This window comes from Meleagris gallopavo, chromosome 1 (assembly GCF_905368555.1).
Source record: "Meleagris gallopavo chromosome 1, MGAL_WU_HG_1.1, whole genome shotgun sequence".
NCBI lineage: Eukaryota > Metazoa > Chordata > Aves > Galliformes > Phasianidae > Meleagris > Meleagris gallopavo.
In genome coordinates this window covers 144,048,642-144,073,394 of record NC_139404.1, presented here as the reverse complement: position 1 = coordinate 144,073,394, position 24,753 = coordinate 144,048,642, and the positions used below count along the sequence as shown (strand labels likewise).

The 24,753-nt window shown below is 41.1% G+C and overlaps 1 protein-coding gene across 1 annotated transcript; it reads right to left on the bottom strand.

Moving 5' to 3' along the window:
• Positions 1–392: 392 nt before the first annotated feature.
• Positions 393–20,149, bottom strand: DCT (dopachrome tautomerase). The gene is made up of 8 exons (XM_019612411.2): positions 19,436–20,149; positions 11,321–11,620; positions 9,207–9,307; positions 8,336–8,502; positions 5,384–5,563; positions 5,154–5,289; positions 3,924–4,125; positions 393–1,722 (listed from the first exon to the last, which is right to left on the bottom strand). The coding sequence occupies exons 1-8, from the start codon at positions 19,734–19,736 to the stop codon at positions 1,541–1,543; spliced, it is 1,569 nt and encodes a 522-aa protein (XP_019467956.2). The 5' UTR covers positions 19,737–20,149; the 3' UTR covers positions 393–1,540.
• Between the last annotated feature and the right edge of the window lie 4,604 nt (positions 20,150–24,753).

The window sequence follows — 24,753 nt, the reverse complement described above, 5'->3', positions numbered from 1 at the left end:
ATCTGGACTATACCAGCGTTCTCCTGTCTCCAGGTAATTTCCCAGTAAGCCGCCAGAGGGCAGGCCGTGCTCTTTGTACAACTCGCTTCAACTGTGCAATTATTATTAAAATGAGGCCTCGAAGAACTCTCATAGAAATCATTATTAACTGGATTTTTTATTCAAGGCGACCAAAGCAGTATTTTTATTAGACTCAAGTATTACATTCTATAGAAAACAGAAAATCAGAGCATGCTGTTAATACAATGCATCACACACCAAATCTGACACAATCTGTTCAGGATTTCAGTTGTTTTGTAAAAAACATAGGAAGGCCACCCAAATGTGATCCAAACCTGTGTTTAATAAAGAAATATAGGAGACATTTATAAAGAAATCTTTAAAATGGGAGTTTAGGGAGTTCCATACTCAGTCCCTTCTCTGCAGGCCCAGTTACCAGAGGCTATCTCCATTTGTTACCTTGAGTTCTGCATCCCAGATTTTTGAAAGTATTTAGGTCTTTACAGTGTAGAAGAGCTAAAATAGAGATGGATAAGCACCATTTTCAGCTTCTGTTACAGGTTCCTAATACAGGATTAAAACCACAAGTCTCTATCTAGCTGTAAGGGAACTCCTCCTTCTAAACAAATTTTAGGAGAATTTGAGTCTGGATGCTTACCAACTACAAACATTAGCTGGATCAGAAACAAAATATGGAATCATATGAAATGGATAGCAATAGGACAAGGGGAATGGTTCTAAACTGAGACAGGGGTGGTTTAGGTTAGATATTAGGAGGAAGTTTTTCACGCAGAGGGTGGTGATGCGCTGGAACAGGTTGCCCAAGGAGGTTGTGGATGCCCCATCCCTGGAGGCATTCAAGGCCAGGCTGGATGTGGCTCTGGGCAGCCTGCTCTGCTGGTTGGTGACCCTGCACATAGCAGGGGGGTTGAAACTAGATGATTGTTGTTGTCCTTTTCAACCCAGACCATTCTATGATTCTGATTCTATGAAATGATATGATTGTGCTTCTGGAACAAAACCATGGGGTTCCCACAGTATTTTGCCACATTGCACACAACATTTTTAAACCCCTGCAAATGAACTACATTCTTTAGAACATTTATTGATAACCATAAGATAATACACTATTCAAATGTATATAGAGAGTTTAAAACTTTCAGCACATCACAGGGCTGCTAAATGAAATCAAAACCAAATTGAGCTGAAAAAAATATCTCACTAATTCAAGATGCTCTTCTTCTATTTTGATTCTTAACTGTCTTGATTTAACTCTATAGAGATTTGATGACTTTTAAGTGTCACACACTATAGATAATGTTTGGTAATGAGAAAACTCTGGTCTCTCTTGGGCCTTGCACATATGTACCCAGAGACTTCATATATCACAATTCACAAGATAACTGGAAAAACTGGAAGAGAACAATGTAGTCAGCTGCCAAAGGTGTGTGTGATAAGGTTGGCTAAACTCTGCTCAGATTTGAATAAATCAATCAAGGTAACTTCTCAGCAGAATGAGCAAGGGAACAAAGCCAAGGCGCTAGGCCTCTTCCATGTACTTTTTGGAGTTAAATTTCACATTCATCAGTGGTTCAAAACCTTTTCTCTGCCTTTGGTGCTGGAAAAGTACAAGCAGCAGAACAAGCACAGCCAAAGCTATCAGCGTTCCTCCAATTGTAGATCCAACCATGGCAGCCCACGCTTGGCTTTCTTCAAGAGAACCTGGAAACATAAAATATTTGAAGTGAAGACAGACGGTGATTTCATTTCTCAAATCATGTGGAAGGAAGCAAATTTCCCACAGCCTGCTCATTGCTATTGCTTGTGTATCTAAGAGAACCAAGGGCCACAGTGGAAAGTGGTAATGCACTGCGTAACCAACACACCGCCACCAGAGACATTTCCTGCCTGAGAAATCTATGGCTGAATTTAAGCTCCAGTCTTTCAAACAAATGAAGGTGTTGGGAATGGGAAAGATTAACGTTAAGCTATGGTCTTATTTAATTTGGCCAAAATTATGAATGATTTAAGCGATTTTTCCTAGAGGGATATTTCTATATAGCTGTTTCAAGATATTCTGATCAGTGGAAAACATTCTTTTTTATTATTATTATTTTTTAAATAGACCAAAGTGCAGTCCACTGCAAGTTTTTAACAGAAAACACTGCTTAGCACAGTTCTGCTGGCCAGCTCCAGATCATAATCTCTGCTTTCAAACCACTTCTAAATACTAAATACTAAATACTCTCTTCTGAGATAATACTGTCCACTCTTACAACAATCCTGTATAAAAGACTTCATCTCAGCTCCACTTGATTGAATGACTTTATTTTGTCTTTTCCTTTATGCTTTCAGCAGCAGCAATTGCCTGTTGTCCTATTCTGAAAAATACTACAGATGTTGAGGCTGTACCAATAATGTTTGAATAAATATTCACAAAAAAAATTCTCGGTGGGATTTAAGGTATTCAGAGGATGTTTCGATATTAAGGCTTAACTCCAGAGTGTTTGAGTAGATGCCACACTGACTATAAAAGCAACTAAACATTGTGTGCCCCATGTGCTTTCTCTGCCAAAAAAGTGTTGAAAACAATCATTCTTTAATGAAGTAAATTCCCAATGTTGTTTACTGCTGTCTCTCGAATAAGAGCCGGGAATGCACTACATATGTTAATTTATAACTTGGTTAGGTAAAGAAGAATTTGCAAGTTATACACGTAGTTAAAAGAGGGGGGATTTAATGTAAAAACCATTATTCTCTAACTATCCATACAGGGACAGGAATACTGCTTCATGGAGAGCTAATAATTTATTTAGGCAGGAGTTAAGAAGCAGCAGAATAGTAAATTGCCTTTGTTCCTCTCTAGCTAAGTTATGGCAAAGGGCTGGCAGCAGTTCCAAAGCAGAAGCAGGGACAGTGACCCAGGAGGAGGAAAACTGAATCTCTGTAAAAGAAGTTTCCATTTTCAGGGGAAATTCTAGAAATGTCTCTGAGAAAAGCACTTCCAAGGCAACCAGCATGCCTCCATAAATCAGGGTTCCCCTGCATGAACGCAGCTTGAGGAGAGGGGTTTTGATCCATCACAATCTGTAGACCTTTTAACTGTTTCCACAGATTAAAACCACAGATACATGGAAAGCACTTAGAAGAAAATTCTGTCCGCAGAGGTTAGATAAGCACCAACTGCCTCTCAAAGGAATACAGATATGGAGAAAGAAACTGCTCAGATTTAATCTTTAGTAAAGCAGTTGAAGCATGGTTTTCATACATTTCTTACGCTTGTGCCTTCTACAAATATTTGTATCTTGTCTTCCAAATTCATTGATTTTGTGCATAAAGACTTTGGTTGGAGGGTCTAGGGGATGTTCTTTTGTCTAATTTGTGTCAAAGGTAATTTCAAACGAGCAGAAAAACCCTTAGTCATACAGGCAAGGAAAATCGTTAAAATTGGGGGTTTATAATACAAAGCACCTAGAGATATCTCTCCAGGGCATTCAAATTTTAACAGAGTACATCTCTAATGTGTTTCATGGGACAGTATGATCCAGGGCTGCGTGCAAAACAAATGTCAAGAAACCAGCTCCCTGGCAGAGTGCCTGACCTCTGACAGATTAAAGCATTTTGTAACAGGCATCACTAGTCCTGGGAAGAGGAGCTAAAATCAAAGGTTCCTTAGCCCCACCATTCTCAGTGCCAGAGGACTTCATGTTCATGCATTCTTCTGCAGAGCAGAAGCAAACTAAGTGTAGACATTTTTGCAGCTATCACAGTTTACCTGATGAGTTACAACCGCCTAAGCTATGCTATGGGATTGGTAGTGACCAGGTGAATAGACCCATGCTTTTGGGAACAGGGCCTTATGTTCCAAATGTCTATGTCATTGAAAAGTCGAGCTGTCTCATTTCTTGGTCTCTGAGACATACCTGGTAGGTCAATGGCATAGGTGTAGCCAAGCTGCTCCGCAGTTTGGAAGAGTTGATCATTGGTTACAGGAGGGAAAAAAGGGACCATGTTGTACAGTCTGTTGTGACCGATAGGAGCCAGCTTCTCAGGCCAGGCATTGTCAGGGGGATGAAACCGCTTAATCCACTCATCAAATATGGCATCAGTAAAGGAGTGAAGAACCTGCAAATTGATATATGGGCACGCATGTTTATTAGGCTCTTTCTGAGTTCAAAAGCATTTAAAGCAGTTCCTTAGTTCAGCACAGGTCTTGAGCCAACCACACAAGGGATCGGTGAGGATGCTAAAATTACAAGGCTTATGTAGGGGTTCAGACAACACTCTGGGACTGTCCAGATTAATTTCTAGTGTACTTATGCTTTTCATTTATCACCATGGAAAAAACTTTGAAAGTATTTCATGGATAATCCTGCGTATAAAATTGTAGTACGGTAAATTAAAGATTTGATAATATAAAAAAGAATTCACAGAGGAATTCAAGAATTTTTAAGGAAACAAACTGGAGAACATAAGTATTCTGGCTAATTTCTCAATCAAAAGTTTGCAATCTTAAAATAAAGGTAAGAAAGTAATGATCTGTTTTACAGTTTCTCTGTATAATCACTGTGGTTTAATTTAACAAAGAGGAAGACAAAATCAGCATGATTCATTAGGCGGGGAAGATATGCAGCAGAGTCAGCTGATGGCTTTTTATTGCACTTTGCTGTTCGTGCTGCTTACTGCAGTGCAGCAATGTACTTATGCACCAATGAAATCACTTCTATTCCTCAAGAGATCTTGATATTAAATGTGATTCTTTTTAGCTTCTGAAGTTTGAGACAAAGAAACAAACTTCTCAGTCCACTGCTCTAAAATAATTAACCCAATTTTCAGTATTTTCTTGTTGCTGTAAAATCATCTGGTAAAAGACATTAACTTCAGATACCACCTAATAAAAGGATTCAGGGGCAGTCTGACAGGCAGCACTTCCTCCTAGAAACTCATTCTATGTTTTACAAATCATCCTGTATTTTTTTTTCCATCTTTATTTGCCCACCACACAAGTGTGACAGAGTTCAAGGAAAGAGTTGTTCTTTTGTAATTAAAGAGTTTGTTTCTAGGGAATTCTCTTCTATTTCTGCTAATTTCTGGTGAGACATCTGCCTCGGAGATGCAGCCATTTGCACTCATGCTGGAGGAAAAAGCCATACCACAAAGATGGGATCATTGGCAGCTGCGTGAGGGAGAACACTGGTTCCATTCAGAAAAGAGTGAGCCAAATTATGGAGGTTCAGCATTGGCGAGTTCAGGGCTCCCTCTGGTGTATTGAAGCCTTCCAGCGCATTCCTGTGGACAGGTAAAAGCAGCATTAAGTAACCACATACTGCTGAGAAACGCACAAATAAAAAATATCCATGATTGAGCTAGCTCTAGGACAAACCTGAAGCTGAAACTAGAATTGCGGAAAAACGGAGGGCTGTCGAACTCATGCAGGGAAAGGCATCTCCTGACGTCCTCCACAGTGGGCAGCTGTTCACCCGAGCCCCTCGGTGGCCTTCGTTGGAGCAGTCCTTCATCACTCCCATTGCACAGTGTCACCAGGCGGTTGTAATCATCCAAGCTGAGCATGAAACAAAAAATAGCACAGAAAGGGTTGAAGCCTGTTTGTTCTTTTTTTTTTTTTTTTGCTATAGCATAAAAGAAGAACAGACTGCCCAAAGGTCTCCTCCCTGGAGCTCTCCAGAAGCCACCTGGCCATGGGCCTGGGCACCCTGGTCTGGGTGGTGCTGCTGGAGCAGGGGCTGGGACACAGGGACACAGAGAGCCCTGCCTGCCTTAGCCAGAATGGGGTTCTCGGGCCCTGGCTATAGGTGTGAGAGAGCAGATCTTCGTGACAAGCATCCCATAAGAAGGTGCAGTTCCCACAGACTAGAAGCTGAAGTTATTGCTGAACTGCTCCCATGCCATGGCTTCCACTGACTTAGACTCTGGTGAAGGTATCTAGGCTCATCTTCTGCAGAGGGAACATTTCAGAAAAACCAAGTGAAATTCCCTTCATACCTCCTCTCCTCCTAAGAACAGTTTTTGACAGACAGTTTAAGAGAATCTGAGCAAGGATAGTTTTTCACTCTTAGAAAGACAAAAAAAGCAGGAAAGTCCCTCTGTGGGATGAGCTAAAGAAAATAAAAGTATGACAGAAAGTAAGTTTTCACTTTCCATCCTTCACTCTTTTAGAAGAAAAGAGATAGCAATGTATTGCATTTTTCAGGAACTGTTGCAGATGTTGCCTACTAGTTACTAAAGGCCAAGCCTCTTCATTCAGGGAAGGAAAGAGAGAAGGAAGAGGAGAAAGACAGTGAAACACTCAAGAAAAAAAACTTTGCTATTCAGTGTAAAATGAAATGGCATTTTCAAAAATTCCTGAAATAAACAAAAGCCCTCTGCTGTTTAACCTTGACAAGAGTTTAGTCATTTCAGTAATCAAGAAAAAAAAAATCTATCTTAAAGAAAAAGTCAATTGGTGCCTAAAGGCAGAATTTCAAGTAGCACTTTAGGTGTCCATAGAAAGAGACTCTTTCCTGAAAAGCCTAGAGCCCCAAGTACCTTCATCTGGCTGACGGCATGCTGCCCCAGATCTGACAGGGTGTGATATGAGCATTATAACTGGCAGCATCTTATGCTATTCTGCCCCAGTACTGTACATGAACCCATCATCAAAGCCCTGCATTTAACCAAATCAATATATGCCTACAGACAGCTGACAGCAAGAATGTAATTCTCTCTATGTTGTCTTCTGTGTGATCTCTCAGCTACTTTGAAGTCAGTCATAGAATTACAGAATAACAGAGTGTTTTGGGTTGGAAGGAACACTAAAGATCATCAAGTTCCAATCTCCTGCCATGGGCAGGAACACCTCCCACTAGATCAGGTTGCCCAAAGCCCTATCCACTCTGGTCTTGAACACTTCAAAGGATGGGGCATCCTCAGCTTCTCTGGGCTATGTGTTTCAGTGCCTCATCACCAACACAGTGAAGAATTTCTTCCTAGTATCTACTCTAAACATACTCTCTTTTAGTTTAAAACTGTTACCCCTGTCCTATCACTACACTCACTGATAAAGTGTTCTTCCTCTTCTTTCCTGTAGGCCTCCTTCAGATATGGAAGGCCGTTGGAAGGCCTTCTCTTCTCCAGGTTGGACAACTTCAGTCCTCTCAACCCGTTCTTCACAGAAGAGGTGCTCCAGCCTTCTGATCATCCTTGTGGCCTACCTCTAGACCCAATTCAACAGCTCCTCATCCTTCTTAAACTGCGGGTCCCAGCTGAATGCAGTACTGCAAGTACTGCAAGGTCTCACAAGAGAAGAAGGGGACAATCACTCCCCTGACCTGCTGGTTAAACTTCTTTTGATGCAGCCAATCATATGTTTGGTTTTTTGGGGCTGCAAGTGCACATTGCAAGCTCATGTTTGGTTTTTCATCAACCGACACCTCCAAGTCCTCCTCTGCAGAACTGCTCTCTATCATTGCCCAGCCTGTACTTATGCTTAGGATTGCCTCAATCCAGGTGCAGGACCTTGTACTCAGCCATGTTGAACTTTGTGAGGTTCACACAGGCCCACCTCTCAAGCCTGTCCAAATCCGTCTGGATGGCATCCCTTCCCTCCAGTGTGGTGTAATATGAAAGCCTGTTGAGGATTCACTCAATTCCACTGCCCATGTTGCCAAAAAAAAAGATGCTGAACACTACTGCTCCCAGTACAGACCAATGAGGAACACCACTCATCACTGGTCTCCACCTGAACATTGAGCCATTGACCACAATACTTTGAATGTGGACATTCAGTCAATTCCTTATCCACCAAGTGGTTCATCCATCAAATTTATGTCTCTTCATTTTAGAGGGAAGGATGTCGTGTGGGACAGTGTCATACGCTTTGCACAAGTCCCAGTAGGTGACATCAGTTCATAGAATCATAGAATCACAGAATCACGAGGTCGGAAACGACCTATAAGATCATCTAGTCCAATCGTGTTCTCGTTACCACTGCTACTACAAGCTACTAAACCGTATCTTGCAGCTTCTCATCCGGACAGTTGCTCTTTCCTTACTGACAAACACTTTAACCCTATTTTAGAAGGCTGTCAAATTTATCAGGTAGGATTTGTCTTTTGTAGAGCCATGCTAGATGTCACTATCACATCTTTCCACATGCTTTATCACGGATTTGAGGCATTTCAAAGTTTCAGAGTGTTCCATGATTTCTATAGTTCCAAAACAGCACTAAACATATCAGAGTTAAGATCTCACCCAGTGAAACAAAAAAGATTTAATTTTCTATAATGCCAAAACAAGATTCGGTCAGTATGCAGGCTTTCCCTAGATATTTCCATACCTGTTGCAAACTATTTGCCACTGGGAGAATCTGGAGTTCAGGCTGATCAGCCCCGGGTCATCTGGCCGCGGTGCTCCAAAGAGCTGGTCTGTGCACACATCACATGTGTTTCTACCTGTAGCAAAGTCCCAGTAAGGAAGCGCAAAGGACTCATTGCCTATCAGTCTCTGCAATGGACAGAAATGCATTAATGGAGGATCACCTTCAAAGGAAAGAGAAAGAAAGCGATTCCTGCAGGTGATGCCACTGGGTATTTCGCATTCTGCTTTTCACTTGAAGGTAACTACACACACTTCACAGTGCTGCTCCAACACTTTCAAAACATTGGGGTGTTAAGTCAGACCCAGAAAATATGCTGTGAATAGTTAAACTGCTGTTGGATTGCCCTCTTTTTGGCCATGTTAGCTTTTGTACCAACTCAGAGACTGAGCAGTAAAAATACCTACATCTAAATATATGAAATTAATAAATATATAACATCATATTTGAAGAGGGAAATCCTTGATGTGGCTTTCTTGCTTGTTGTCTGCTTTCCAGCAGATGCTATCCACAGGTTTTACATAGGTGGGTGTTTTATGTTTATTTTGTTTTCATTAATGAACATTCCTAATTCACATCTTCTGTTCTACATTATGAAGAAGAAAAACCTTGACAGTAGCATTCATATCACTGCTTACAGTAAGAAACAGTTCAGTCCTCAATATCTTGAAAGCAATCATTTTCCTTTACATAAAAAAGGATCCGTGAGCAAATACTCTTGACAGTTTGTATAAGAATCAGTCCAAGGAAATAACACCCTTGGCTGAAGCAACAAAAATGTGTAGCAAAAGAGAGAAGTTGTGTGAGAAAAGAAAGCGGCTGTTTAGCTAACCTGCAGGTCTCTTTCCAGCAACAGCAAATGGTACCTGTGCCAAGTTACAAAGGCAGGTCCTTGATGGGAGAAATCAATAGCTGTGAAGGGGCGGCCAGGCCCTACAAAAGAAGATAAAATAAGCACTTCAGCACCAAGTGAAGCTAGAAATAAAGAGAACACCTTCTTCTGTTGCCTGTAGCTGAGTTAAATGAGAACCTTCAGCTCTGCTCCTTTGGAAAGAGTGCACAGATCAAAGGCTGCAATGCTTACAGGGGACAAGAATGGTATTGTGAACATTTCTTCTCATTTAAACTGCTTTCGGGGTGTTTTTTTTTAAACAGTCTTACTGTTGGAAATATTAGCTTGCTCTCATGTTCAGCAGCAGGACTTTCACAGCTTATCTATCAAGAGAGCATCAACACTTTCCATAGTCTGCCAATAGTAATTCAACGTATCCTTCACCACTTTTCATCAAATCCTGCTTGTTGTTTCTCTTCAGGGTTGGTTCCCACTAGAGAAGATTTTGAAGAAAAAAGGTGAAGTGATGAGGGTTTTTTCCAGCAATTCATAAGGACGTGAAGCAGGAACCTGGTGAGGGGAAATTTGGTAGTTTTCATTTTGGCTGCTGTGCATTTTGGATAACTGAAGTCCTGATCAATGCTTCCCTTACTGGCCTTGAGAAGTTTAGCAAAAGAGCTGCCCCCACAGTTTCAACTATCCTCAATGAAACCAGGGTGCATTTTTTTCAAAAAGTGTAATGACAAATTAGATCCACCTTTTCTTAGCCTCCTGATCCCACCATCTTTTCCATTTTTCCAAATAAATTCTTACCTTAACAAAAAATGCTACTTGATGCAACATATTTTAGCTCTATGTGAAAGAAAGCACAAAAGCATCTGTAATGCCTTTTGTGTGAAAATATTACTTGCTGAGCAGAACATAAAGGCTAGCTAAGCCTTTAGAATTAAGTCTCATGCTAAATTTCAGGAGGAATCCAGTTTTTCTCATTCTAGATCTTTGCTCTGGCTAGACTAGAGAGTACTCAGTATGGCCTCAAGTTGTGCCACAGTAAATTTAGGTTGGATATCAGGAAAAACTTCCATACAGAAAGAGTTGTTAAGCATTGAAATAGGCTTCCAAGGGAGGTGGTTGAGTCACCAGCCCTGGATGTGTTTAAAAACCATTTGGATGTGGTGCTCAGGGACATGATTTAGCGGAGGGTTATTAGAGTTAGGGTAGTATGGTTAGGTTGTGGTTGGACTTGATGATCTTTAAAGTCTTTTCCTTTTTCTATGATCCTATGATTCTACTCCATTCAGTCTTATAAAATGGGACAGTGCTAGAAGGGAAAAGTGGAGAAAATCCACTGTGGGGTAACAAATGCCCTCTAGCAAGGACATAGATGTGGGCAAATTTCACCAGCTGTCTCACTCACGTGGCTAAACTCCACAGCCTGTATGTAGGGCTGGTGGGTCGAAAAGCCACACTGCTGCCTCTTCCTGTGAAAGGTGGGCTTTGTTAAATTATGCTGGCATAGGTACTTCAGTCTAGAAGAGCCACAAGGACTAGGAATTCTGATCTGGGAGAAAGCACAGAGATAGATACCTAAACCTCTAATCTGATTTGGTTTTAAAAGCTTACCGTAGCTGGTCAGGTAAATCCCACCCTTAGTGACTTGCTGAAAAACAGAGAAAGCAACAGCATGCCAGTCCCCAAGTCTCCACCTTCACTACTGCAGAGCACCCTTCCCACTGCTGCTGCATCTATGCTTATTCTGGACTGGGAATGTGCTTCTGAAATGGGTCATTGACTGACCACACTTTGATTCACCGGCTGGAGTTATCTTAGAACCTGTGAGCTGCTTCCCTGTCAGACAGAAGGGGCATCAGAGTGCATTGGAGCATTCATTCATTGGGACCAGACAACAGCAGGCCCAAAGCAAGTCTGAACCACCCTCAGCTGTAAACTGTTGGCTCATCAGCACCAACTGTTTTACTGCACAGACCTTCTGCTGGGCTCCACTGCTTGCTGTAGTAATGCAGCTGTGGTAAGCGTACTTCCCATTGTTCAGCAATGACACTTTTCACCCTTTCATTTACTAGCAAAGCCCATTGGACAAGAAAAGCACTAACCTAGGAGTGTGTCTCTGACAGAGTAGTAGTGAAGCCAAACAAAGTAATTATAAATGCTACAGTTGGCAATTTGTGGTTCCGTTCCGGTGGGGCCAAGCAAACTCGTCCAGTGCTGAGTTGCAATCACATAGTCTGGGTGGATGGTAGCCTTTGCACGGTCTAGAGCATCGAGGAACTGCTCTCTCTCCTCTGCTGTCAAGGAATGGATGTTTTTCCTGACAACTGGTGGCTTCCTCACACTGCAGTCAGGGCCAGTCCAACCAAATTTGCAGTCACCGCAGTTATAGCCAGCAAAGTTGCCTGAATGAAGAGGGAGAGAAGACATGAAATTATGAATCAAAGAGAACTAACATTGAAATGCAGAAGAACTGCGAATTATCTTTCATTTTCCCCAGACATTTCAGTTTCTGGAAGGGGCAGCAACTGAACAGACTGGCAGCTGCCAGCTGGTTAACTAGAAGGATGGCTTGCATCCCAGAGCAGGGTCAGGGCCAAGAATCACTCAGCTGGTTGGGGAGGAAATGCACTGGATAATGGGCTTGATGCCCCAAGGCGCTAAGAGCTCCATGGAGCCTTCAGGCATGTGAGGAGTCTAAGCCTCTAGATGAACAGAGGGCTAAGTACTCCAGGTTAAGCAGGTGATTAAATGCTTTGCTTGATTGGCTCTCAAGTGCTCCCAGATTCCAGGATCAAACTCAAACTCAAAAAAAAAAAAAAAAAAAGGAAAAAAAAACAGAAAAAAGTCCACTAACAAACAATCAACAGTTCTCTTAAGGACAAAGCCTAGGAAAAACTAATGTCTGTTAGTGTATCCAGGAACTAGCACAGTCCGGTAGAGGCACTGGGGGTGTTGCTGGTCACACTTTAGGAATATTAAGAATTAAATAGTGCTGAAACAGGAGCCTGAGAAATAGTGCAACACCATCATTCCCCACTGGCATCACTCCTTAGGTAAGTAATCAGCTCTGCTCTCCTCTATTAACTTGGATCCTTTAAAGCAACGGAAGATCCCAAGGAAATAGAGCTTGATTTAAGCAAAGCACAGACTCCGTGGCTCTCTACCCACCATGGCAAAGTGCCAGAAGCAGCAGAATGGCTCTGCTGCAGCTCCCTTTGTTTTGGCTGGAGGAGAGGGGGGCAGTTCGTATCTGCCTCCATCCCATGCACAGGAGTGCAGACTGCAAAGCATCAGTGTGGGACAGTGAGCATTGATGCTAGGGGGAAGGAGGGCGTGAAGAGACAACCAGGGCTCCTCTGGAATCTCTTTTCAGTTCTCCAAAAGTGCACTGAAACTCTCTCCAACCTCAGCTACACATACATGCTCCTCTATGACTATACCAGCTCTCTATCAAAATGCCATAAAACCTCACTGCTCCCCACACGTATCTGCGCAGACAGATCCAAATGGGCTTGGAGTTAATACAGAAATGGAGAAATGGCTTGTGAAGAACTCCTGGAGGAGCAAGATGTCCCTAGGCAACAGGCTTGAGTCTGTGAGAAAAACAATAGAAAACACAAAAGTAGGATTTTAGATTGTCAGGGCCTATAGGGCCTAATAGCAATTTCAAAGACTGCCAAGATTATAAGGGATGTTACTCAGAAGGCTATATAGCTTGTGGCTAGCTCTAGGGTAAGGGATGTTGAGCTGTAAACATATGTGACAGATTCCTGTGAGTCCTATCAAAAGGTCATGAGAACTTCACTGCAGGTTCAGAAAGCTTATGGTTACTTCAGAGGCAAGAAGATCAATAAGTTATCATGAAGCTCAAGTCCATCTTAGGGACCATGAGGGTGAAGATTTTTAACTAGGTTTTGGATCATACAAAACCCAGTGGCATATAACAAAGACTGTTTCCAATTATATTGCTTAGATTTCTCCCCAATGCAGGTAGGAGCAGCTGGACTCAATTGTCATGATCCAGCAAGCAAAGAAGAAATCGGAAGCTATGGGTCTGCGTCATTTTAGGGGACTGATGGCTTATGTCAGAAAAAAACAAGCAGTTGTAGCTGTTGTCCCTCACATCCAAAGTTACAACTTAATCCTTTCTAAGAGCGGAATGGCAAAGTAGGAGTTAACCAATGACAAATTCTATCAACAACCTTTTTTGAGATCAGCAGTCACACTTTCATCTACTTGCAGCATTGGATAAGCATCACATTGAATTGTTTGTGTGCATCCTTGAAGTGATGCACTAACAGAAACAAAATTAGTGCAAGACCAGGTTTGTGCTAGTCATCTCTCAGTGAGCATCCTTTATCTCTAAACAGCCATATTTAGGTATACTCTATGCACCTCTTCAGACTATGAAAAGAGATTTGCAAAAGCCTGAAATTATGAGTCATCTTCATGAAAAAGAAACTTTTCTCTATAGGCATGGTTTCTGTAGTTAAGTGAACCAATTGTTTCTTGCCTGTTGTCCTCACACAGGTGTTAATTATATCCAGTTGGTGCTCTGTGGGATTTTCTCCCTTTACAGTCATATCTACAATGTAATCTCAGGAGTCTTTTTTTCCACCACTTTACCAGACATTTTTCAATGAGACATGAGCTTTTACTGTGCAAGAAAGAAGACTGAAGTCTAGAAGAGGCTGGAATCTATCTCCAGGCAAAGAAGTATTTCATTCTGCACTATTTCTGTTGATTGTGTCGGATGTATTTTTAATGTCCACATGTCTGTTTGGCAATATTTTTTTGTCAGAAATGCACACAACAATACTTCATGAAATCAAAAGATGCTTTTTGTCATTTTCTTTCACAATCTTTCTTCCAAAATCTCCATTTTCTTTCACAATCTCCAGATCATGGAACTATCACCATGCAGCAGCTGAAATGGCAAGAAGTGGATGGAGGTCTGCAGTGTTTCCCATTTTGCAAATACGAATGACTGCAGTAGACAAATGCAGGTTTTCTATGTTTAAGCCAAAGCACTTTTCCAGTATTTGTTTCTAAAACATTCTACTGGGCCAGTGGTGTGGATATAATGCATAGCTGTCTTCAAAAACTTCATTATCTTGTGGACTTCTCGCATGATAGCACTGTGAAATGTATATCTCAGTCTCTTACAATTTAATTCCAATGTCTGCTACTCTGGCAATGGTGGATCTCAGTGATATAGCCCTAAGGGATTAGGAGAAGTAAATCCATATTATCAGGATGTAGCACACAACAGATATTTTCAGGAAGACAGAGACAGCCTTCCGAGACCCTTTTGTATGTCTTCTGCCTTTGGTGACTAATATGTAGCAATTCGGGGTACTACCTCTCTGAAACTATCCTAAAGATAACTTGATGTAATTTTCACCTCTTAGGGTTCCCAGACAATATAGTGTGGAAGGCTGTTCTTGTAAATAGATCATGGCATAGATCATGGCAATAGATCAGCTGGGTTCAGATACTCCCTGCATGTTCACTGCTGCTGGGAATGACAACTGCACTGTTGCTGAACAAAAATTAATCTGGAGTGTCTTTTCTACTAAGTCTTTTATCTGGAGACAGGATCACATATCTCAGGAGCTTTTCTGTGTCTGTTCCCACCGTTAGTAATGATGCTCTTCCTGGTCAAGTTGGATGCATCTGGCTGTTTCTAAAGGCACTATGTACATGCTACTTCTTCCACTGAGTCAATCCATGGGCATGACACTGCAAAAATGACAGTTCCTATGACATAATATTCAATATATGTTATACATATACACATATATATATATGTTATACATATACATATATATATATATACACCTACAATATACATTGTAGGTGTATGGTAACATTATTTATCACACACCACTGTAGCTCCTTCTTAACCTTGGTATTTGCAGGAGCTCACAGAGACTTTTCTCCCTAGAGCATGTGGTTGGCCTTTGGAAACATGAGAGTAACTCTAAGTTAGTAATTTCATCAACTTAGTGTCTCTTCTTTGGTATAATGAACCCACCTAACTGACCATTTTCTGCCTTCTTTTGGAAACTATTGTTCCTTTGTACATGGCTCTGGTGAGATGGAACCTTGAATATTGTGTTCAGTTTTGAGCTCCTATCTACTGGAAGGATATTGAGTTACTGGAGCACGTGCAGAGAAGAGCAAAGAGGTGGAGAAGGAACCAGAAAACAATTGTTCCCGAGGATTAGCTGAGGAAACTAGCATTGTTTAGTCTGGAAGAAAAGGAAGCTAAGGGGACATCTCATCACTCTCTACAACTAACTGAAAGGAGGTTGCATCGAAGAGAGTGTTAGTGTCGATAGGTTACAAATGATAGGATAAGGAAACAGCTTTAATTTCCACCACAAGAGGTTTAGATAAGGCATCAGGAATAACTTCTTCACAGAATGGATCATGAAGCACAACAACAAGCTGCCCGGGAAAATGGTAGTCTCCATTCTAGAGGTATTTAAAAGATGTGTGGACATGGCACTAAAGGACATAGTATAGCCATGCGACTCAGTACATCAGGTTGATAGATGGACTTGATGATCTTGAAGATCTTTTCCAGTCCAAGTGATTCTAGAATTCCTTGAAAACTGAGCAGCTGTCACAACTGTTACTTCCACTGAGACAATAAATTTGAAAAATCACCATAATTCAGTATCAAAGGTAGGATCAGGATTCCTACCATATAAGACAAATTGTTAATTCTTCTAGCTCTTCCTGCATTATTTCAGACAAACATTTTAACAGTAGATTATGGAAGATCTGTACTTACTACAGACGCTAACAGGGCCTGTTATGTTAGAGCTGCTTTGAAAATAATGTCTCCTATTTTATTCTGTTGGCCCATGACATCAGAAGTGGATGTTGATGGTATGACAGTAGAGGTTAAACCTTCTCACCAATGTTCCATTACATTTTGTTGCCGTGTGACAGATGGTAGCAGAGGGCTAGTCTGACAAAATGGCATTTGACATGGAAGTATGTATGAAGCAAAGGGGTGTCACTGGATTCCTCCGTGAGGGAAAAATGGCATCTACTGACATTTAAGAATGCTTGCTGAATGGTTATGGAGACCAAACAGTGGCTATGAGCACAGTTAGGCAGTAAGTGGTGCGTTTCAGCAGTGGTGACAGTGACATGAAAGACAAGCCACATTCTGGATGGCTATGCACAGTTGTCATACCATAAAATGAACAGTCTCAATCAGCTCATCAACTTGAATCAGTGGATTAGGACCAGGGAACTGTGTACGGAGCTGAATATCCGTGCACTTGGTATCACTAGAAACAATGGTGGTAATATTGCAAAATTTGTGCCAGTCGGGTCCCACAGATGCTCACACAAGGACAGACAGAACACCGTATGCAAGTTTGTCAGGTCCTAATGAACATGAACCAGTACAAGGCTAAAGGTGACAGTTTTCTAAATTGCATCATTAGCAGTGACGAGACATGGTGTTACCACTACAAGACAGAGTCAAAATTGCAGTCCATAGGGAAATGACATGTGAATTTCCTATTGAATAAGAAGTTCAAAATGCATCCCTCAGTGCATCAACATCATGACCTGTACTAACAACCACTGTTGACTGCAGTAATGTTTTCACTTCTGTAGGGGGCTTTTTATAACGCTGTACCAGACCCATACACTACAGTTTCATCCTTTAGAACTTAAAATAGCACTTAGTTCATAAATCTTCCAAAATAGTATTCTTCTAAACCAAATTTAATATCCTACTGCCGTACTGCTTTTCTGTATAACTAGCTATAAATGTCCATTTTCAGGATTAATTAGAACAGGACAGTCAATGTTTTGCCCAATTCAACACTTACGGCTTATATGCGTTGAGTACAACAAATAATCATATTCACCTTCACACACTACAGCACAGTCAGGAACTGTCATTATGTCATTTCAGTTTAAGAATTTATATAAACCGAATTAATTTTTGGTGCCGTTAAATGAATTTCAGAACACATACAATAGATTCAATTTGAAATTAGATAGGAACTGAACATTTGTTGTTACTTCCCAGCAATATTCATGCCATAACCACAGCTTTTTCCTAGAGATGATGTTGTCAGCAATACATTGTTAGGAACAAACAGCAAGCAGCTGACAACAGCTTTGCAATTGTCTTTATGATCATGACTCTTTGTTTAAAAAAAAAAAAAAAAAAAAAAAAAAGGAAGTAAAACTGGATCTTTCTGCTTTTCTAATCTTATTCTGTTGCATTTGTCCCCATTGGAGGAAAGACTAATGTATATTTTCTGTTAAAGCCAAGAAATTGAAAGGAAATGCTTTTTTTCTTTTCCATATGAAAATTAAATTAACATGAGAAAACTATAAAAATAATCAATAAAACAACAACCAACCAATCATGAGTATTGGTTTGTGTTTGGGATTTTCCCTTTTTCTTTCAGAAATGTTCAGTAGCCAGTCCTAGATGGATATTATTCTCAGATTTTTGTTCAACATACAGCCAAATTTTCATCAATCCTTTTATCTTTAGCTATTAAGTTTCTAGCAGATAGCTCAAACTGAGCACTTCCTGCAAGATCTAGAATCCCTGTATGGAAAATACTGTTCATCAGTGAGACTACACAGCATCATAATCACATCACCTAAGACTCAGCCTAGCAAATATTAAATACTGGTGCTTACTTTTATTTGGACAAACAAACCAATGATTGCCTGCCCTTCTCCCCACCTTAATCCCAGGTTTTCATGCCCTAATTACTCAAACTGTGTAAATATTAGTGTATGCCAGCATGCTTTAGTGCTCTTCTAACTCAGAGTCCGTGTCTATATGTGATGCCTGACTTTAGTTTTGCAGGTATGTAAGTCATCTGCCACCACCTGTCTGCTTTGAGTTCATCACAGATTTGCTAAATTTAATCTCATGGGCTAAAATCTTATATCTTTCTCAGATTGATTAGAGCTTTTTTTTGATAGTGAGAACCAAGGTACTTTTTAGACAAAATAGGTCTGCTATTTCTAAAAATTAGGTTGAAAGAAAGTAGGCTATTTTTCCCCATGCTGAGGACTTCAAACCACTTTATATTTCCAACAAGAAATCCCAAGGTGCTTTTGAAATCCATCTAACAAGCACCTTCAGTTCTAGAGACATGCCTTTTGCCTGACTCCCTACACCATGCCCTCCCAGCCTTGCAAAGAGTCTGAGTGGAGTCTGGGTTCCTGTTGATTTTAACCCTCCTTAAACGAGGGCTGCACGTCAAATAAGTATCTGTCTCCTTAGCCTACACTGACCTCTCCTTCCTATTCCTTCCCTGATGCCAGTACTAGTGAACTAGTCTTAGGAAAAAAAAAAAACGGTTCTTTGGGCCAGGTTACCCTTCAAACATATCAGCTTCCTGATCCATTTTGCCTCCCAAAACATGAAGACAAAGACCCATGTAAAGTCATGTGTGGAACAAGAGGATAGAGAGGGAAAAGACAGAGTAGCCTCTTTGACAGTCATGTAGACCCAAGGAATCAGCTTGGAACACAGCACTGAACTGTCCAAAACTCCGTGGAAAAAGGTGATGAGGGACTAGGGGAAAACTTCAGTGCCCAAAAGATTGCATGAGACAAAATGCCTTTACAGTTCTTGCTCTGGAACCCCCATACAAGAAATATCATGTCTTAGCAATAAGCATTATCGTATTTTTAGGAAAATGATAATATTAAAAGCGCTCTTAGTCATAGGATAACTGAGGTTGAAAAAGTCTCTCAAGACCATCATCATCAAACACTACCAAGTCTGCCACTAAGCCATGTCCCTAAATGCCATGTCCACAAATCTCTCCAGGGGTGGTAACTTCATCATTTCCCTGGGCACCCTTCCTGTGAAGAAATTCTCCCTGATATCCAATCTAAACTTCCCCTGGTGCAACATGAAGCCATTACCTCCCAACCTATCATTTGCGCCCTGAGGAAAGAGATTGACTCTGTCCTTTGCTGCAACTACATCCTTTCAGGCAGCTGGAGAGAGTGATGAGGTCTTCCCTCAGACTTCTTTTCTCCAGACTAAACAATGCCAGTACCTTCAGCCACTCCCCACATCCTGTTTTCTAGTCCCTTTGATGGTTTCTTGATGCCTTACACCACCTGTGATGTTTATGTCCTTCAGAGAAATGCTCACAGATACGTTCTTCCCCATCCCCTCAACCCACACCCCCTCTCACCTGTGCACCAACAGCTCTGGTTGAAGAACTTGAGGGGCCACTTTTCCCGGTCATCCACATTTCGAAGGGTGTAGGGACCGCTCCAGGGTTGGGTGTCCACCTGCACACCCTGGCACCATCCCCTGCCCTGCAGGGACCCGCACACATTGCCTGGATCTGGCCCCAAGGCTGGGCAACAGCGCTTCGACCAAATGGCCTCCACCGTCATGCAGACACGGGGAAATTGTGCCTTTGCCCAGGGAAGGCTACAGCAGCTCAGGTAGCTCAGCGTGACCCAAAAAAGCCACCTCAGGGCACCCATTGCTATGTGCAGCCTCTCTACCAGTACCAAGTGAGTGGAGCACGGAGATCTCCTTTGTGGGACAACCTGGTCTGGCTGGGATAATCCCACTCACTGCTGAGGATGCTGGTGTCGGGTGTTTGTTTAATCCTGGTCTCTAATTGCCTTGAATGCCATTTAAAAGACAGAGTTTTGGCTCTGCAATGCCTGCCCTACAGCCACAGCTTTAAGCAGGGCTTATGTAGAGGTTGGGAGAAGCCCTCATTAGAGGGATTAGCGCAGCGTAAATCCTCGTGTTTTGCACATGACAACAAGGGCAGAAAAGATGCCCGAGTCCTGAGGGCTCTGGCAACTTGTCAAGAGGGTGAATGTCTCGGATTTATTTTGCCAGGTTTTGTCAGGCTTTCATGCACTTTGAAGAATTGATGGTCTCATTTTAGCTGAGCTGGCTGGAGAAACTTTTTAAACAAAACCCTGTAAACAGAGATAAACAGAAAGGGAAAATCTCTTATTTTTGTAATTCATTCACTGTTAGGTAACACTTTACATGAAAGCAGCAGACAGTAGAAAATGAACTGGAAGCACAGAGGATATAAGTGCATCATTAACGAAAATTAATAAACCCAGTAATAACAACCTGGATTGGAGACTTCATCTGCTGACTGTAGAATTCCAGTGCTTCCAGTACCATAAATATTTTAGTGGCAAGTGGAGAAGGATTCATCTCTTAATAGCCTTTTTACATACAAAATAAATTATTTAATTGTTTTTAAAAGGGTTAGTATTACTTGTCTGCTCCCTAATCCTTCCCCCACCAGAGATAACTGTAGGGCTGGTCTGGCTGACAGACTTTCACAACTGTCACAGCTGAGCATTTATTACCCACCTGGCAGGACACAATCTGTAAGATCAATACATATACCAGACATGCAAATAAGCAGTTTTGCTCAGGACATTGAGAAAAATGACTTTTAAAAGCTGCTAGCATGCAGCAGTTCTTGCCCACGACGCAACTCAAGTGCTAAAAGAATAAAACTATTCAATCAAAAGTGAGAAGTCGAAGACCTCTAAGATCATCTTGTCCAATCACCAATCCATCCCCACCAAGCTCATTAACCACATCCCTCAGAGCCACATCTACACATTTCTTGAACATCTCCAGGGTCAGTGACTCCACCATCCCCCTGCACAGCTCATTCCAGTGCTTGATCACTCTTTCTGAGAAAATATTCTCCCTAATATCCAACCTGAACTTCTCCTGGTGCAACGTTAGGCCATCACCTCTCGTCCTATCACTAGTTACCTGGGAGAAGAGGCTGATCCCTAAAATATGAAATGGGTTTAAACTCATCTCCCTTAGGATTCAGTCAATCTGCAAATGGCTTTTGCCTGCTGTTGTCCTTGACACATGCAAAATAAGGTGGAAAACTAGACTAATTGTTGGAAAAATATGTTGAAGAAGCTCAAAAATTAGAAATGGAGGCACTAACTCAAGAACATTCTCTAGAACAATCTCCTCTCTATCCTACTCAGTGAAAACACCTCTCTGGTTTAGGAAAAAAATCAGTCCTTGAATCTAGGTTAGGCAGAGTCTTGAGACAAAGTTATGAACATAATGCATTATTGCAATTAACAGTGAAAGTAGGAAAAACAACTTTTAGAGAAGTTGGATAAGAGTATGGAGAAAAGCAATAGCAGATAGATGACACTATGAAGATTAGTTAGCAGGGGAAAGAAAAGCATGAGCAGAAGAGTAGCATGTAATTTTTCTTATGATTACTTCCTTCCACCACAACTATGTAATTTTACAAGCTGGCAACGTGCTAAGGCACATAGAATAGATATAGTGTTAGGCTTTAGTCCTTAGTCTTCAGGGCCCTCAATGTGAGAATACTTAGATAGACAGACAAATGGACAGATCCCACATCATATCAGTGCCTGTTCCAAGCCTGTTGATCCTTCTTCTGAGAAACATTTCAAAAAGGCAGTTGTCCTTCACTATCCAAATTTACTACAGCTTCCCCTCAGCTATCTGGTTAAAAAAGGAGTTATTATTAGGGATACACAATATTAACACTATACCAATTTTACAATATACTGTTGAATGGCTTTTTATTTACTACAGGGTTTTCCTGTCTCTTGAAAATGAGTATCCCTGTGAATTGGCACTGTTGATGGGTGCTGCTTCTCTACAGCTATGAAAGAACCTTTCAAACAACTAACATGAGCACATGAGTCACGGCCGAAGCCTTGGAGACTCAAACTGCAATCACACTGTTTTGTCAGCTCTTGTGAAATACTGGGTCAGGCTATCACAGCTGGAATTGTGGTAAATTGATGAGTTAAAATATTTCAGCTTTGCATTAGAAGTACACAAACACAGTATTTCAGCTACCTGGTAGTCTGTAATGCCCAGGCTCATCCCTAAGATAAAACTATTGTCTAAGATCCATATGGATACCTAATCATCTTGCGGCTTAATATATATTTTTTTCTTTTTTTAGCAAGAGAAACAGAAATACTGAAAACAGAATACACAAAGGTACAGCAGGCAAAAAAATCCCTACACACATCTCACAGGAGTACTATAGAATTCCTGAGCTGTAAGTAGGCAATAGGTTCCCACTTTTTTAATAATGAGAGTATTGTTTCTCAGCCTCCTTCTACTGTACTCAGGCACAGATTAGCATCAGGACAAAAAATACTTCGCCTTTGGAATTACTTGTCCAAAGGAATTTTGTCCAAAATAAAATGTTCGATATATTCAACTGAAAAAATAAACCATATGAAATAAACCATATGATGATTCATAAGGAGCGGTGATAATTCCAGAGATAACTAGAAAGATAATTCCATACAGAAAGCTGCAAGCAGAAAAGGATCAAGATGAAACTGAAAAGAAAAGAGGCAAGAGGAGCAAAACCCAAGAATACACTTCTATCAATAAAAGAAACGTTATATTAAAAAAAAAAAAAAAGACACCATATCTTAAATACACACATACTCAGTTAAGTGAATCCTTGGTATCTCAAGCTGAGCATGCAGAAACAATGAATGCTTCTAGAATTGTTAGCCTTTATGAATATTTTTCTTTCTTTTCTTTGAAGAGAATATTACACTTCTGATTCTTTATTCTGCCAAGTCTTTATCTTAGTTTAGGGACATTTACATTGTCATAAAGCTCATCTGAATAAGAATAGATCCTAGTTTTGTGGAAAAAGTGTCAAACATGGACGAAAAGTATTTATCGGTGTTGGGAATTTTTACTATACTTCTTGAGGTAATTTAAACACAAAGTTGTACTTAAACATAAAGAGATTTAAGGAGCAATGCAGTGACAAAACCCTACCAAAGGTGGCCCCTGAGCACTCCACTCCACAGTTGCTACAGCACAGTGCTGCAGCATTTCTCATCTCCTCAAGCAAGGGAAACTTCACTCCCTTACCTGGACTTCTGTCTCTGGCACTCACACTTTCAGCCATTTTGCAATAGGGGATCTTATTAATGCTTATAAATATCTTAGGTATGAGAGACGAAGGGACATGGCCAACCTCTTTTCAATGATCTGTGGAGACAGGACAAGGGGGAATGCCCATAAACTGGAGCATAGGAAGTTCTGCACAAAATGCAAAGGAACTTCTTCACAGTGAGGGTGAAGGAGCACTGGAACAGGTTGCCCAGAGGGATTGTGGATTCTCCTTCTCTGGAGATATTCAAGACCCACCTGGATGCCTACCTGTGCATCCTGCTGTAGGGGGCCTGCTTTGCAGGGGAGTTGGACTCGATGATCTCTGGAGGTCCCTTCCAGCCTCTACAATTCTGCGATTCTGCAGTCAAGCCATACTGTTCTCTCTCTCTCTGCCAGATCATTCTTTGATCATGAATTACCATTGCAGAGCAGTTGTAATTTGAATTTCCCCTTCATTGGTTAGCAAGAAACTCAACTGATAATACCTTAGTATATTTTTCATTGCCCCAAAAATCATGCAACATATGTTAGACATGTGCACAATATGAAAACAGACGTATTCACAGTCTTTTGAATGGAAATCAATTCATACTAATCTTTAGCCAACGCACACATCAAAACCCAATTCTTGCATCATATTTTAAGTGACATAAATATTTTGGTTGCTGTAACTGTTGTCAATTTATGTGCTCTAGATTTTGTAGCACAGGAGGCACGATCTGAGGCAGTTTTCCAATACTGCCACTAAGTATATATTATTTGAGTACTTAAGAGTCTCACTGGATAATCTCTGAAGCAAAGCTACTTAATATACAAGGTGGAAGCCAGTTCAAGAGTAGGATAACTCTATTATGCATCTGCTTCATTACTGCTTCACTGCTTGTCTCTGCTTTCTCTGATCCTCCTTCCATCCCATTCTGCTTTTCCCTTCCTGTAGGCATACACTGCCTCTCATTCATCTACATGCTCTTCTTCCTCCCCCACAGATCACTGCTCTTTCACAGCATTACCCTTTGTCTCCTCATCCTGCAGTCAGGAGAATGAGGCTAAAGTTCAGGCAGCTCTGGAGATCTCATGATCCCACCCTTGCACAAAATGCCTCTTCATACAGAAAGTCTCATCAGCTCCTGCTTTCTCATATTTACATTATTTATCCAGTTCCTTTCTAATTTACAGACTGCTTTTCCTTTAGAAACCTCACTGAAAAATCAATCTACGTGCCATGGTATATTCAAATACTGTTAGAATAGAAGCAACTCAGAAAAGAGTAACCTGGCCAGGCCTCACATCAAATACACAAAACTTCAAGCCATGATTTCATCTCTAGTTAAATACAGTTTCACAATCTTAGGTGAGTTTCCTTTCGCCAACAGCAATAGGGCTGCTGTGCTTGTGTGCCATCAGTCTGGACTCTGGATTGCTCAAGCTTTCCTTGCATTGTGAATTCCACTCATCCATCTCTCCCTGGCTTTATCAGCAGGCTTCCAGGTGACAGAGGATGAAATTTATCTCACCTAATGTTAGACATCTATTGATTGCTGAAATCTACATTGAACTGGACACCAAAGG